The sequence below is a fragment of the Chanos chanos genome, chromosome 5, assembly GCF_902362185.1.
Source record: "Chanos chanos chromosome 5, fChaCha1.1, whole genome shotgun sequence".
Classification (NCBI taxonomy): Eukaryota; Metazoa; Chordata; class Actinopteri; order Gonorynchiformes; family Chanidae; genus Chanos; species Chanos chanos.
In genome coordinates this window covers 1,257,501-1,273,055 of record NC_044499.1, presented here as the reverse complement: position 1 = coordinate 1,273,055, position 15,555 = coordinate 1,257,501, and the positions used below count along the sequence as shown (strand labels likewise).

Sequence of the window (15,555 nt, the reverse complement as noted above, 5' to 3'; positions counted from 1 at the left end):
GGAAATTTAAGTATGCAGTAGTTTATTTAACACAGTCAGAACACAAATACACACCGAAAAACAAAGGCACAGCAGGTCTTACTGCCAGCGATCACAGTGCAAGCATAGTCATAATCACTGCAAGTAGCATTAAAAAACAAAATACAAAATACAAGTTGAAGAAAATATGTCAACAAATACTGTGCAGAACTGTGTGTAGATGTCATTATACTGGATGATGCGCCAGTGGAGATGCAGGGTGACTAACGGTGCAAGACACATAATTACTGTAAGTAAATTACTGTAAGTAATATAAATACAAATACAAATTAGAGAGAAGTAAGTATATAAACACATGGCTCTGTGACACACTGAGAGTTTTAACTGTTCGGTTTTGTGTTGAGTATGAGTTACAGTTTTACAGTAGTTATTAGGGTGAAGGCAAAATCAGTAACTGCAAGTTTCAGTAACTAGTGCACATTTTGTTGTATAAATGTAGCTTCAAATATACACATCTCATAAACAATTTTCTACAAGAATTTTTCCTCAGAAATTGCATTATTAGTTACAGGCTGGTATCTTAAAAGTGGAAAACAAATGGTCAGACAGTGTGTTTATTTACTGTCTTGTTCCTCTTTTCAAACTGGTTTGACCCCTCAACAGAACATCGTATGCTGCAAATCATATGTTTACACTGTAAACTAAAACAATAAGTTGGTTTCAGTTTTTAATTTTGGGAGTGTGCTAAATCAGTCAAGTTAAAATCAATATCATGCAGATATCATAGTCTATGGTTATTTCGTAATGGTGTCAAGTTACTCATAAGAGTACACTGTTATATAATTTCGACTTTTGGGGTATCTGTGGAGCAGCGCGTGCCCGTTCGTTGCTGATGCGCGCGCGCTGTAGAGGTGTACGAGCCTTATTTTGAACTGGGAGAGGCGCGCGCAGTGAGGAGGGAGGGGTGTGCTCGTCTCACACATCCGCGCCCATCCCCCACTTTCCAGAGCGCGCAAGCGCTGTAAACCTAGTGGGAATGGCTGTTTTCGAAATCGGGGGTTGGGCCGCGAAGAGCATACGGGGAAGTGTTAAAGAGTTTTTAATGTCCGCCATGTTGGCCATGGCGTACTGAACTAGGGAAAGGGACCGGAGCCACTGAAAAAATAGACCGAGAGAGAGCGACCAAGATCCGGGCCCTCCCCCGGCTCTGTTCGCCCCGCCATATTATATCCATAGCCAATCGCACCATAGACTCTAGGATAACGGCACAGAATTATCCATGAGAACTTTAATCGGAACGGTTTTGAACATTAGGGGATCGGATAGATTTATGCTGCATCTCGAATTATAAAAAATGAGCAAACTGTCGTTCCGGGCACGGGCGCTGGACGCTTCCAAGCCACTACCCGTCTTCCGTTGTGAGGACTTACCCGACCTGCACGAATATGCATCTATTAACCGGGCAGTGCCACAGATGCCAACGGGGATGGAGAAAGAGGAGGAATCGGTACGTTTAACTGTCCTGCAACATGCAAATATGAATATATGTATTTCTCGATTAGAGAGGTACCCCTCACTTGTCTGCGCAAGTTTGCACAAAATGGCCGCCATTGCTCCCTACAGAAAAGAGACGCAATTTCTCAACGAGACATCGTGTTAGCCGTGGCCCAGCGTATTGCACGTGTTATTTAGTCGACATCGTTTCCAGTTTGTGTATTAGATGGCATTTGTATGGACTAAAATTTGTAGAAAAAGGATTCACATAGTACAAAGGAGTCACGTGACCCGTGGCTGATCCGCCATTTTGTTGATCTTGGCTGGGCCTGGTGTTGGTGCAGTGGCGGAGAACTGATGCTAGGGGGAGTCCCAACCCTGAAAAGTTGTTTCCGCCCACTACTCCGAAGAGGGTAGATTAGCATAATAGTAAACGTCTTATACGAGCAAATAAATGCAAGGATGTAGTAAATTGTTTGAGTTTCGTGAACAAACTTATAAAATGACAGCTATATGTCTCGACTATTCTGTTGAATTTGTTACTATCTTTTACACCAGCCAGCTACAGTCCTCTGGTTTTTTGACAGCAGGCGCTAGCATTCATGCTAAGCCTGGCTGTTTTCGGGTGATCACTGCAATAAAGTCACATGGATTGTTGTTTTTATTCCGACACGTGTGCGCAGACACGTTGCATATGCATGTCCTGTTTTATATTTTATATGGGTCTCGGCGTGTCCGAACCGAGCGTCAGTGATCGGCCGTTTGCCTGTCCTCTGGCCTTGTTTTGATTGTCGAGTCGTGCAGCCCGTGTTGGCGCGCTGCAGTGCTAACACGCTTTGAACGGGAACGTTCAAATGCCCGATAGTGTAGCACTCTGTCACAGTATGGACCAGATGTGCCAGTCTCCCCAAGCCAAACGTTTGAATGTTAATTATCCCTCACCCGATAGTTTTTGTGAACCTGTTGCGGAGATTTATGTGTTTAAGATGCAGATCACATGAACGCAGAATGGGTTTTTTAAGCACTAGGCTGTTTGCTTAGTAGTGGATAATAATTGTAGTCAATTTTTCATACGCTATCTCTATTCTGTATTTCTTTTCCACAATAATTTAAACAGAGCTTGTAATGTTCATACACTCCCCACCTTTAAATCAGTGTAATAACTAGGTTGTTTAACTGTTTCTGTTTGATTTTTATGGCTCTTCTGGGTTAATTACGGTGATGGAGGCTGGGTATTTTGTACTTCAGATGCATCATAGATATAATGGACAGACTGCAGACCTGCTTTATTAGGGCTAAACAGCAGTTTCATGCGCGTCAAACTAATGATTTTGTCTGTGCTATCCTTTAGTCTGAACACTGTAGCTCTGCTGTATGTGGTAAGCAGAATGAGTTCTGAAAATTGATCTCCAGATATGTGTCCACTTTGTGTGTAAGTATGTGTGTGTCAGAGAGAGAAAATCTTTGAGATCTCTTTAGCAAGGTTATTTGTGCTATCTAACTACTGTATGTAGTTATTCTATAGTTGTAAGTTGCTGTAAATGTTCGATAGAGTGATTATAGTAATAAGTAGGTAGTATTGTGTCAGTGGTTGTCACATTGAGCAGTTAAAACAGTGTGTGTGGAAATTTGCACGTTCATTGACACAGCAGTACGTGTTAGCATTGACACAGCGCTGTGTGAGGAGATCTGGACTTTCATCGAACTCTCGTTGGTCCGGTTTGCCCAGTGCCTGAGCCGGAGATGAAGAGGTTGCGCTGTCTGAAGTGGAGTGGGTTTGTGTTGTGATACACTGTGTGTGAGAATGACAGACACTGGTCATGTATAGTGTCGTGTGTGCACTCAGGGCTCAGTGTGGAAAGGCAGAAAGCAGACTCAAGGCAGTCGGTGTTTGGTCACTGCCACACGCGACTCGTCTGCTTAACAAGAGCATTTATGGTGATGTTGCTACAGTAATTGAAATTAGTACAGTAGTTTCAGTTTTTCATTTTAGGTGATTAAGCAACTGTCTGAGTGAGTGTTGCGTGCTGTCTGTAAGTGTTGGGAGTCGGTGTGAGTGTTGTTGCCTGTGAGTGTTGGGGATCAATGTGAGTGCTGTTGTCTGTTAGCGTTGACAGACAATGTGAATGTTATTGCATGCTGTCTAAGTTGAGAGTCAGTGAGAGTGTTTAGGCCTATGTCTGTAAGCGTTGGGAGACGGTCTGAGTGCTGTTGTCTGTAAGTGTTGGGAGACGGTGTGAGTGGTGTTGCCTGTGAGTGTTGGGAGTCGGTGTGAGTGGTTAGGCGTATGTCTGTAAGCGTTGGGAGACGGTGTGAATGTTATTGCATGCTGTCTGTAAGTTGGGAGTCGGTGTGAGTGTTTATGTCTGTAAGTGTTGGGAGTCGGTGTGAGTGCTGTTGTCTGTAAGCGTTGGGAGACGGTGTGAATGTTATTGCATGCTGTCTGTAAGTTGGGAGTCAGTGTGAGTGGGGTTGCCTGCTGTCTCAGTGGGAGAGGAGCAGGTGTGCTCTCAGACACTGGGTCACTGCTCTTCTACTGGAGCTGCTCTTGTCAGGTCATTGGGCCAAATCGCTGAATTGAACTTCTTAGAATGAATGGAAACTGTGCTGCACTGTAAGTCTTTGATTAGTAACCTGTGCTTTGAATATCGAACATGGCTTGTAACTGTAAAACTTGTTAGACTTTTTCTACATGATGCTGGACTTTGGTGCAGTGACCCCACCAGGACTTGTCTGAAGACTGAAGAGTATGGAGATAGCAGAATTTTTGCTCTGAGTTGAAGTTTTTTCTTTGTTTTTGATAAGTTATATGCAAGGCCCTTAAAGTAGTTTAAATGACCTTTTTTTTTTTTTTTTTTAAATTTCAAGGCTTGGTTACCTAGAAAATGGGTCTCTTCTAGGGAAATGTGTGTAGAAGTGCTTGAAATGAAAAGAAATGATGAATTCATGGAACACTCCAGCCTTTATAGCGCTAGCACTAGAGACCCAACCCGAAAGACCAGAGCACTGGATCCCGTGATGGGCTCTTGGTCAGATTGTCTGAGCTGAAGTGGGACCATTTTAGCTTTGGTACAATGGTGCAGTGGAAGGCTCTGGAAGTATATGAGGTAAACATGTGTACAGGCTATAAGTGTATGTGTGTGGAGTTTTAAGTCCATGTAACTGTGAAGGCCAGTGTTCTGCTGTTCAGCAGGATTCTCGTGCCGTCAGATGGGAGGTTAGGGCTGTGGGATATGACCAAAATCTCATATACCGATATAGGTCATTTCATATCCAGATAATGATACATATCACGATATAGGCCTAGCACATGTTCTGTCAATTCAGTGAATAGATAGGCTAGTTTGTGTTGTTTGGCTCATCCACATATCTGTTATGGTGTAGTACCATATCCTGTGGATTTCCTCTTCTGCTTTGGCCCGACACTTTTGATGTAAAAGAGGCAACTCGACTTGAGGGAAGTGTTTTCGGCTTGGCATTGTGTACCTTGGGTCGAGTGATGGCACCGACTCACGAACCCCCCCGTTTTCTAGCCTGTGTAAATTGGGGCCGTGTCTTTGCAACGGTGGCCGTCATCTCCTCCCATCATGGTGATTCTTCGCCATGTGGTGTGCACAGGCCAAAAGCCTCTTGCACTGTCTGACTCTGGGCTTTGCTTTTAGCGCTCGACTGTACTTTTGTGGCCGTCATCTGTAGACTCTCTCCATACTGTTTCACATGATCGACACGTAGGAGGTAAAAAAGGTTAGTGGTGTTTGAGTCTGTTGTGGGGTTCGGTCGGTAACATAATTTGCAAAGCACGGTTTTTAGGTCCATGTCAGACTTTTCATACCCAAATCACGTCCATGCGACAGAAGTGGCCCCTCTTTTAGGTAAAAGCTCCTTCTTTTTGTCTTGGCTGATGGGAGTCTTTCACCTGTGTCACGTTCACTCTCCTCTATGTTTGTTTGTGTTCCCTTCATGCAAATTTCCTGCCTGCATCCTTGCCGTGTGGAGGAACGCAAAGCGTCGTCCAAATGACGAAAACGATTGTCTTACAGCGAACACAGTGAAATAAACGATAGAGCATTATATGTAACCATAGGCTACACATTGTTCTATTGTCACATGATACATACAGTCATATAATGCAGCCCTACAAACGGTCAGTTCAACAGGGTTCAGAATGCCACAGTGAGTGCTCAGTAACAGTCAGGGTGTTGTGATTAAGCCTGTGGGAGGGTCTGATTCAGGTTATCCTTTAATCAGCCATCATCCTTAACTGTCACTAATGTGTGATCCATGTCTAGAGAAATATGCCAGTGTGATATGGCCTCAACACACCCTGCGCAATGGTTGACGCACAACACACACACACACACTCACACACACAAACACACACAAACACACTCTCAATGTTCACGTTTTACTTTGATGTGGTCGCTGCATCTGATGTGTATGGCTGTGTTCATCTGTTCTCTCTCGCTCTCTCTCTCTCTCTCTCTCGCTCTCTCTCTCTCTCTCTCTCGCTCTCTCTCTCTCTCTCGCTCTCTCTCTCTCTCTCGCTCTCTCTCTCTCTCTCGTGCTCTCTCTCTCTCTCTATGAGGTGAGGTGAATGAGGGGTCAGTGTGTGGGTTTGGCAGCCACTGGAGGGCTGGTGTGTGTTTTTGTTTTGGTTTTGGGTTTTGATTGGGAGCCAGAATTCTCCGTCTGCTCCGGCAGTGCCACTGCTGTTTGGGATGACTTCACAGACGAGGAATGTTTTCCGCCCGCAGATCCACGCTGCGTGTGCGTACGAGAGAGAGAGAGGGGATTCGGGTTTTTACGAGACTGGCGGTTTCATGCATTTTGTTAATCAGGCAGTTTTAAATGGGGAACGTGATAATGCAGACTATGAAATTGCAGTTTAGATTGTCTCGTGGGTTGTGAGAAATGAGGAAATATAGATTATGTTGTTGTGTCAGTATCAGTGTCATGTCTTTACTCGCGGAAGGGGCTAAAGAAATGCACCTGCATGTGTTCTCCACCCTCCTGTGACACTCACTCCGACACACCCACAGCCGCTAAGCACAGTCACATTTAACTCCATCAGTAAATGTCCCTTTACACTCACTGTCCTAATGCTAATAGACCTTACAGACAGACATGCCCCCCCTGGCAGAGCAGTCTGGCAATGTGAGCAGTGATGTCAGTGAACTTTAAGCATTAGAGTTTTCTGATGGTGTGGGTTTTACTGGTGGAAATGTTCTGATGGTGTGGGTTTTACTGGTGGAAATGTTCTGATGGTGTGGGTTTTACTGGTGGAAATGTTCTGATGGTGTGGAAGCTGCCTCAGGCTTTCACCTCCAGGCCGTGATATTGTTAAGAGCATGTCTCTCTCTCTCTCATTCATACACACGCACACACACACACACACACACAGAGGAAAGTACTGTGACTGTGGCTGGGGGGGGGTTTGACTTTCTCAGTACCACATCTGTCCATCCCCCTACACACCTCTTGTTCTGAAATGACTGTGTACATGGTGTGCAGGAGGTCCAGCCCAAACGTTGACTGGGCATCTGGAGAGGAGAGCTGCTCCTTAACACACATCTAACAAACTGTACTGGACTCTTTAACGCACATCTAACAAACTGTACTGGATTGATAAAGATCAGGACTTTCCTCTGTCCTTCATAGTTCTTCACCACAATCCTCCTGAATGGATTTTTCTGCAGTCAAGTCTTTACTCCTCCCCATGGTAACAAGATTGAGGGGAAAGTGCACAGGTTTCTCCTGGAAGAAGTGAATTGGTTACCGTGAAAACGGTTCCAGTAAGTTCCAGCCCAGGTTTTGAGGGGCCTTCTTCCAGAGAGCCTTACCTCTTTAGACCGTTAGAGTTGTTTTGTACCACAGTTGTAGCGTGTGGCTTTAGTACGTTAGTGTAAATGTTCTTGGAGACCAGCCTTTGTAATCATTTGATCTCAGTGCATGTAGATATGGCACTGATCAGTACAGCACTGCCCAGTTATTCTCCACAGAACAAACACCTCACACATTTCACTCAAATATAGACTGGTATTGAAGACCCCAGAAATAAAACGTCCTTACCCACCCTCCTGAAGACTTCAGGTTAGTCCAGTACACATCTGGTCTCTGTCTGACAGGTCAGGTTAGTCCAGTACACATCTGGTCTCTGTCTGACAGGTCAGGTTAGTCCAATACACATCTGGCCTCTGTCTGACAGGTCAGGTTAGTCCAATACACGTCTGGTCTCTGTCTGACAGGTCAGGTTAGTCCAGTACACATCTGGTCTCTGTCTGACAGGTCAGGTTAGTCCAATACACGTCTGGTCTCTGTCTGACAGGTCAGGTTAGTCCAGTACACGTCTGGTCTCTGTCTGACAGGTCAGGTTAGTCCAGTACACATCTGGTCTCTGTCTGACAGGTCAGGTTAGTCCAGTACACGTCTGGTCTCTGTCTGACAGGTCAGGTGAGCGAGGTGGAGGAGAGATCTGTCTTGTAAAACCCTGATCTGTGTTGTGTTTGGCCGGACCTTCCCTTCTCCCCACGCTGTGTTAGTGTGACGAGTCTGTGCCGTTTGACATCTTTGTCTCTCAGATGCTCATCTGGAGCCTTAATGTCAGTACTGTCTCTCAGAGCCTTAATGTCAGTACTGTGTCTCAGAGCCTTAATGTCAGTATTGTGTCTCAGAGCCTTAATGTCAGTATTGTGTCTCAGAGCCTTAATGTCAGTACTGTGTCTCAGAGCCTTAATGTCAGTACTGTGTCTCAGAGCCTTAATGTCAGTACTGTGTCTCAGAGCCTTAATGTCAGTACTGTGTCTCAGAGCCTTAATGTCAGTACTGTGTCTCAGAGCCTTAATGTCAGTATTGTGTCTCAGAGCCTTAATGTCAGTACTGTGTCTCAGAGCCTTAATGTCAGTATTGTGTCTCAGAGCCTTAATGTCAGTATTGTGTCTCAGAGCCTTAATGTCAGTATTGTGTCTCAGAGCCTTAATGTCAGTATTGTGTCTCAGAGCCTTAATGTCAGTACTGTGTCTCAGAGCCTTAATGTCAGTATTGTGTCTCAGAGCCTTAATGTCAGTATTGTGTCTCAGAGCCTTAATGTCAGTATTGTGTCTCAGTAGTCTTAATGTCAGTATTGTGTCTCAGAGCCTTAATGTCAGTACTGTGTCTCAGAGCCTTAATGTCAGTACTGTGTCTCAGAGCCTTAATGTCAGTATTGTGTCTCAGAGCCTTAATGTCAGTATTGTGTCTCAGAGCCTTAATGTCAGTATTGTGTCTCAGTAGTCTTAATGTCAGTACTGTGTCTCAGAGCCTTAATGTCAGTACTGTGTCTCAGAGCCTTAATGTCAGTATTGTGTCTCAGAGCCTTAATGTCAGTATTGTGTCTCAGAGCCTTAATGTCAGTATTGTGTCTCAGAGCCTTAATGTCAGTACTGTGTCTCAGAGCCTTAATGTCAGTACTGTGTCTCAGAGCCTTAATGTCAGTACTGTGTCTCAGAGCCTTAATGTCAGTATTGTGTCTCAGAGCCTTAATGTCAGTACTGTGTCTCAGAGCCTTAATGTCAGTATTGTGTCTCAGAGCCTTAATGTCAGTATTGTGTCTCAGAGCCTTAATGTCAGTACTGTGTCTCAGAGCCTTAATGTCAGTACTGTGTCTCAGAGCCTTAATGTCAGTATTGTGTCTCAGAGCCTTAATGTCAGTATTGTGTCTCAGAGCCTTAATGTCAGTATTGTGTCTCAGAGCCTTAATGTCAGTATTGTGTCTCAGTAGTCTTAATGTCAGTACTGTGTCTCAGAGCCTTAATGTCAGTACTGTGTCTCAGAGCCTTAATGTCAGTATTGTGTCTCAGAGCCTTAATGTCAGTATTGTGTCTCAGAGCCTTAATGTCAGTATTGTGTCTCAGAGCCTTAATGTCAGTACTGTGTCTCAGAGCCTTAATGTCAGTACTGTGTCTCAGAGCCTTAATGTCAGTACTGTGTCTCAGAGCCTTAATGTCAGTATTGTGTCTCAGAGCCTTAATGTCAGTACTGTGTCTCAGAGCCTTAATGTCAGTATTGTGTCTCAGAGCCTTAATGTCAGTATTGTGTCTCAGAGCCTTAATGTCAGTACTGTGTCTCAGAGCCTTAATGTCAGTATTGTGTCTCAGAGCCTTAATGTCAGTATTGTGTCTCAGAGCCTTAATGTCAGTATTGTGTCTCAGTAGTCTTAATGTCAGTATTGTGTCTCAGAGCCTTAATGTCAGTACTGTGTCTCAGAGCCTTAATGTCAGTACTGTGTCTCAGAGCCTTAATGTCAGTATTGTGTCTCAGAGCCTTAATGTCAGTATTGTGTCTCAGAGCCTTAATGTCAGTATTGTGTCTCAGTAGTCTTAATGTCAGTACTGTGTCTCAGAGCCTTAATGTCAGTACTGTGTCTCAGAGCCTTAATGTCAGTATTGTGTCTCAGAGCCTTAATGTCAGTATTGTGTCTCAGAGCCTTAATGTCAGTATTGTGTCTCAGAGCCTTAATGTCAGTACTGTGTCTCAGAGCCTTAATGTCAGTACTGTGTCTCAGAGCCTTAATGTCAGTACTGTGTCTCAGAGCCTTAATGTCAGTATTGTGTCTCAGAGCCTTAATGTCAGTACTGTGTCTCAGAGCCTTAATGTCAGTATTGTGTCTCAGAGCCTTAATGTCAGTATTGTGTCTCAGAGCCTTAATGTCAGTACTGTGTCTCAGAGCCTTAATGTCAGTACTGTGTCTCAGAGCCTTAATGTCAGTATTGTGTCTCAGAGCCTTAATGTCAGTATTGTGTCTCAGAGCCTTAATGTCAGTATTGTGTCTCAGAGCCTTAATGTCAGTATTGTGTCTCAGTAGTCTGAACAGGTGGATGACCTGATGATCTACGGCTGCCTTTTCACACAGGAGTGAGGATGATGTTCTGGAGGCATTTTTGTTCTTTCTCTGTGTGAGTGTGTGTGTGTGAGTGTGAGTGAGTTACTGCGGGGACATGCATTGGGGTATAATTGTGAAACGATGAAGTTTTGGGGTCAAACCCATTTACATGTAAATGCTCCTTTAATGAATCCGTCAGTGCCCATCAGGCGGCCAGAGCGCTGTTCCCTGATGAGACAGTCAGGCAGCCAGAGAGCTGTTCCCTGATGAGACAGTCAGGCAGCCAGAGAGCTGTTCCCTGATGAGACAGTCAGGCGGCCAGAGAGCTGTTCCCTGATGAGACAGTCAGGCGGCCAGAGAGCTGTTCCCTGATGAGACAGTCAGGCGGCCAGAGAGCTGTTCCCCGATGAGACAGGTTCTGTTTTATGGAGGAAGATGTGGGGAGTGAGGAGGGGAACATTTCTGATGGATGGAAATGTAGGTGTTGTGTTACAGGAAGAACAGATTAGTCTTTTTACCTCCTCCCTGGGCCCAACATTATACAAAAAACCTTCCTCACTCAAAACTGTAAAATCTCTGTAAATCCAGAGTCCTGGAGAAGAAGAAGGATTTTGCACTCAGTGAAGTCTTGTGTTGACTGCTGCTACATGAGAGCCAAAATGTCCACACCACACAGTCTGTCAGCTTTCTCTCTCTCTCTCTCTCTCTGAGGCCTAAAGAACTGGACCGCATGACTGTCATTGGACTTCACACACAGCCCGGTTCTGCCTGCTTTTATTACTGTTTTTATATAATCAATCACTTATTGTATGTAGTTATTTTACTGTTATATGGTAGTATAGTATTGTATTTTCAGCGTATGTGTGTTTATGGCCTCTGAACGCACACTTTGGCCAGTGAGGTGTCGGGGACACTGGCCTTTTAAGGCCAATTTATACTTCAGCGTGGAATCTACGGTGTAGGTTCTGTGTAGCCGTGTACCCTACGCTTTAGCCTGCAACATAGCCTGACGTGCACCTCCCCAGAAACGTAACTGTGTGTCGCAGCGACGCGTGTCAGACTGTAAAAACCGTGAGCTGTCTCCTTGGTAACGTCACCCTCCTCCTGCCTCAGTCGGTTCAGAGGTCGTACACCCCGCCTCTTCCCAGCGCCTTCTCTCTTCTCTGTGTCGCAGTCATTTCAGTAAAAGTAACTGTTCGACTTTTATTAGCTCGTACTCCAACACGATGCGCTCACTTTCAGTCGCCGTTGAAAAATGTCCAGTAAAACGGTGAACTGAGCGCTCATTATTTTGAGACCTCCGTTTGTTTGTCCCCCAGAGTTTGGAAACTCGTCCTTCTTTTTAACGCAGAATTGGTTTATGGGTGAAGCTGCGCAAAGACCGAATTCCGATGTTTTATTGAACATTATTCTCGCTACCGTGTTTAATGCACCAAGAATCTCAGTCCATGCAAACCCCACCGCAAACGGCCGACACGTCAACGCACAGGTATTAATGCTCACAGCGGCGTAGGCTCCGGCGTAGAGCCTGATCAGAGGTATTAATGCTCACAGCGGCGTAGGCTCCGGCGTAGAGCCTGATCAGAGGTATAAATGCTCACAGCGGCGTAGGCTCCGGCGTAGAGCCCGCACAGAGGTATCAATGCTCACAGCGGCGTAGGCTCCGGCGTAGAGCCTGATCAGAGGTATTAATGCTCACAGCGGCGTAGGCTCCGGCGTAGAGCCTGATCAGAGGTATTAATGCTCACAGCGGCGTAGGCTCCGGCGTAGAGCCTGCACAGAGGTATTAATGCTCACAGCGGCGTAGGCTCCGGCGTAGAGCCTGATCAGAGGTATTAATGCTCACAGCGGCGTAGGCTCCGGCGTAGAGCCTGATCAGAGGTATAAATGCTCACAGCGGCGTAGGCTCCGGCGGAGAGCCTGATCAGAGGTATTAATGCTCACAGCGGCGTAGGCTCCGGCGTAGAGCCTGCACAGAGGTATTAATGCTCACAGCGGCGTAGGCTCCGGCGTAGAGCCTGATCAGAGGTATAAATGCTCACAGCGGCGTAGGCTCCGGCGTAGAGCCTGATCAGAGGTATTAATGCTCACAGCGGCGTAGGCTCCGGCGGAGAGCCTGATCAGAGGTATAAATCAGCCTTTAGAGTGTTTGTGACAAATACACTGAAGATGCCGACATGTGAAAATCGGTCTTGGTTTTGCGTGTGGGGAACAGCGGGGCGGGGGGGTGTGGCGTCTGCCTGGACTTGTATGGGAAGACTGGTTTCCCACTGGGACAAAGCCCAGGGAATGTCCAGTCTTCTCCAAACACGCTGTTTCTCTGATTGACTCATGGTCTTATCTTTCATTGTTTTGAAGTCATACATGTGGTTAATAGGTTTAAAATGCATGTTTCTGAGAGTGAATTCAAACAGCAGGTGTCTGGTCAGTGAGCAAGCAGCGGTTTATTAGTGAGGTTTGTTCGTCAGCTTGATTCTTTAACCAGGAGGCTTAAAAAACAAACAAACACCCTTTTCTCCTCTCTGTCTTTAAAAATAAAAATCAAGTCACACAACCTGGGGCTATGATCCCAGTCTCTGCCTCTTGACCCTGGGACACTGGGTTGACTGGTGGTCACTGTTCTGGGACACTGGGTTGACTGGTGGTCACTGTTCTGGGACACTGGGTTGACTGGTGGTCACTGTTCTGGGACACTGGGTTGACTGGTGGTCACTGTTCTGGGACGCTGGGTTGGCTGGTGGTCACTGTTCTGGGACGCTGGATTGACTGGTGGTCACTGTTCTGGGACGCTGGATTGGCTGGTGGTCACTGTTCTGGGACGCTGGATTGGCTGGTGGTCACTGTTTTGGGACGCTGGATTGGCTGGTGGTCACTGTTCTGGGACACTGGGTTGACTGGTGGTCACTGTTCTGGGACGCTGGATTGGCTGGTGGTCACTGTTCTGGGACGCTGGGTTGACTGGTGGTCACTGTTCTGGGACGCTGGATTGGCTGGTGGTCACTGTTCTGGGACGCTGGATTGGCTGGTGGTCACTGTCTTGCCTGCTCCCCACACACACGCACGCACACTCTCTTTCTAATAGACTGTCTGTAGAGTTAGTTCACAACTGATTGGACACACACACAGTCCGTCTCATGTGTTCATTCTGCATTTATTCACATGACCTGCTTGAAAGGTTGGTTGACTGACTGGATGACAACGCAGACACACACACACACACGCACACACACACACACACACTCTGATTCATTCTAATGGTCTGTCTGTAGAGCTGGTTGTGAGAATCCTGCTGTGCTGGCAGGCTGCCCAAGTTTCAGTGCCAACAGCTTGGACTCGCATGCCCCTACCACTCTCACACACACATAACCGCACGCACACACCCAGGCTCACTCACACACACACACACACACACACACACACACACACACACACAACCATTCACGTGCACGTGCAGATGCGCGCGCACACACACACACACACGGAGGGACTAGAGTAGTGAGCAGCCTGACTCAGTGACCAGTGAGCTGACAGTTGTGTCCTCCAGGTCCCAGTGTAAGATGACACTGTCCTCCATACAGCACGCTGCAGCCTAGTGTAGAAGGAGAGAGGGCTGTCTCACACCCGACAGTGATCTGACTGCTCCTCTGGGTCCACTGAATTGACTTGTTATGGATGCATGTTACCATAGGCAAACGCATAACGTGTGTTTAGTCTGAATGAAAGCGTTCATCAGGACACTCTGGGGAGAGTTTACTCTGAGCTTTTACTCTGAGCTTTTACTCTGAGCTTTTACTCTGAGCTTTTACTCTGAGCTTTTACTCTGTCTTTCTGATCTGTCTAAACTGTGTGCTGTTGGCTGCATGTGTGTGTGAGAGAGATCTGTTTTAACTGTGCGTGTGTGTGCTGTTGAGGGGTGTGTGTGTGAGAGATCTGTTTTAACTGTGTGGGTGTGTGTGTGTGCTGTTGAAGTGTGTGAAGGTGAAAGCATGATGATGCACTGTGGTGGGTTTTTCAGTTTGCCTACAGGCTGTGTTTGAATTGTGTTTGTTTAAATGTGTGTGTGTGTGTGTGTGTGTGTGTGGACAGGAGCACCATCTCCAGCGGGCTATCTCGGCTCAGCAGGTGTATGGAGAGAAGAGGGATAACATGGTGATTCCTGTCCCTGAGGCGGAGAGTAACATCGCCTACTATGAGTCTCTGTACCCGGGAGAATTCAGGATGCCAAAACAGCTCATACACATACAGCGTGAGTGTTCTCACACACACACACACACACACACACACACACACACACACACACACACACACACACACATTATATACACACACGCCATTGTGTACATGTACGCATCCACTATATATACGCACGCATGCACAAACTTGATACACACACAATATATATACACACAATATGTATGTATATGTATTTATTTATTTGTGTGTGTGTGTGTATGCACACGCACACTCAGCTCTTAGGTGCTAACATCATACACACACATTACGTATACACACAAACACACACACACACACAAACACACACACTGTTTTATATATGTGGGGACATGTAACACGCACAACCTGTCAGCATTTACCAGTGTTGCCTCGACACACGCCACCTTCGAACACAAACAGTGAAACAGATACCACACACAGTGACTTGACTCTGATGATTTCAGTGAGAGTTCAGGGCTGCAGGGTAAACGGTGGTCACAGATGTGTATAATGACAGTATAATAAAGCGTTAATGAAACCATGTCATTTTGTGCATGTGTAAGGGTGTGTGTGTAAAGCTGTGTTTGTGCGCTTTTGATCTTGTGTGTGTGTGTGTGTGTATAAAGTCATGTGTGTGGTTGTGTGTGTTTTTGATCTGTATGTGTGTTTTTGATCTGTATGTGTGTTTGTATAAGGTTGTTTGTGTTTATGATCTTGTGTGTGTGTGTTTGATCTCGTTTGTGCGTGTGTGTTTTGTGTATGCGTTTTTTTGGTTTGTTTTGTGTATGTGTGTGTGTGTGTTTGACTTCTTTTGTGTGTGTGTTTTTGATCTCGTGTGTGTGTGTGTGTTTTTGATCTCGTGTGTGTGTTTTTGATCTTGTGTGTGTATGTGTGTTTGATCTTGTGTGTGTGTGTGCACAGCCTTCAGTCTGGACGCGGAGCAGCCGGACTATGACATGGACTCTGAGGATGAGGCCTTTATGATGAAGCTGAGGAGGAAGATGGACGTCGGC

General features: G+C 45.9%; 1 protein-coding gene across 1 annotated transcript in view; it reads left to right on the top strand.

The window, feature by feature from the left end:
- The first annotated feature begins 1,094 nt into the window (after positions 1 to 1,094).
- epc1b (enhancer of polycomb 1b) overlaps positions 1,095 to 15,555 on the top strand; it is a 24,453-nt gene continuing 9,992 nt past the window's right edge. Inside the window, exons 1-3 of the mRNA XM_030775194.1 lie at positions 1,095 to 1,486; positions 14,417 to 14,576; positions 15,464 to 15,555. The exon at positions 15,464 to 15,555 is cut by the window's right edge and continues 54 nt beyond it. Of these exons, the coding sequence (XP_030631054.1) occupies positions 1,334 to 1,486; positions 14,417 to 14,576; positions 15,464 to 15,555 (405 nt within the window). The 5' untranslated portion in view covers positions 1,095 to 1,333. The remainder of the gene's footprint in view (positions 1,487 to 14,416; positions 14,577 to 15,463) is intronic.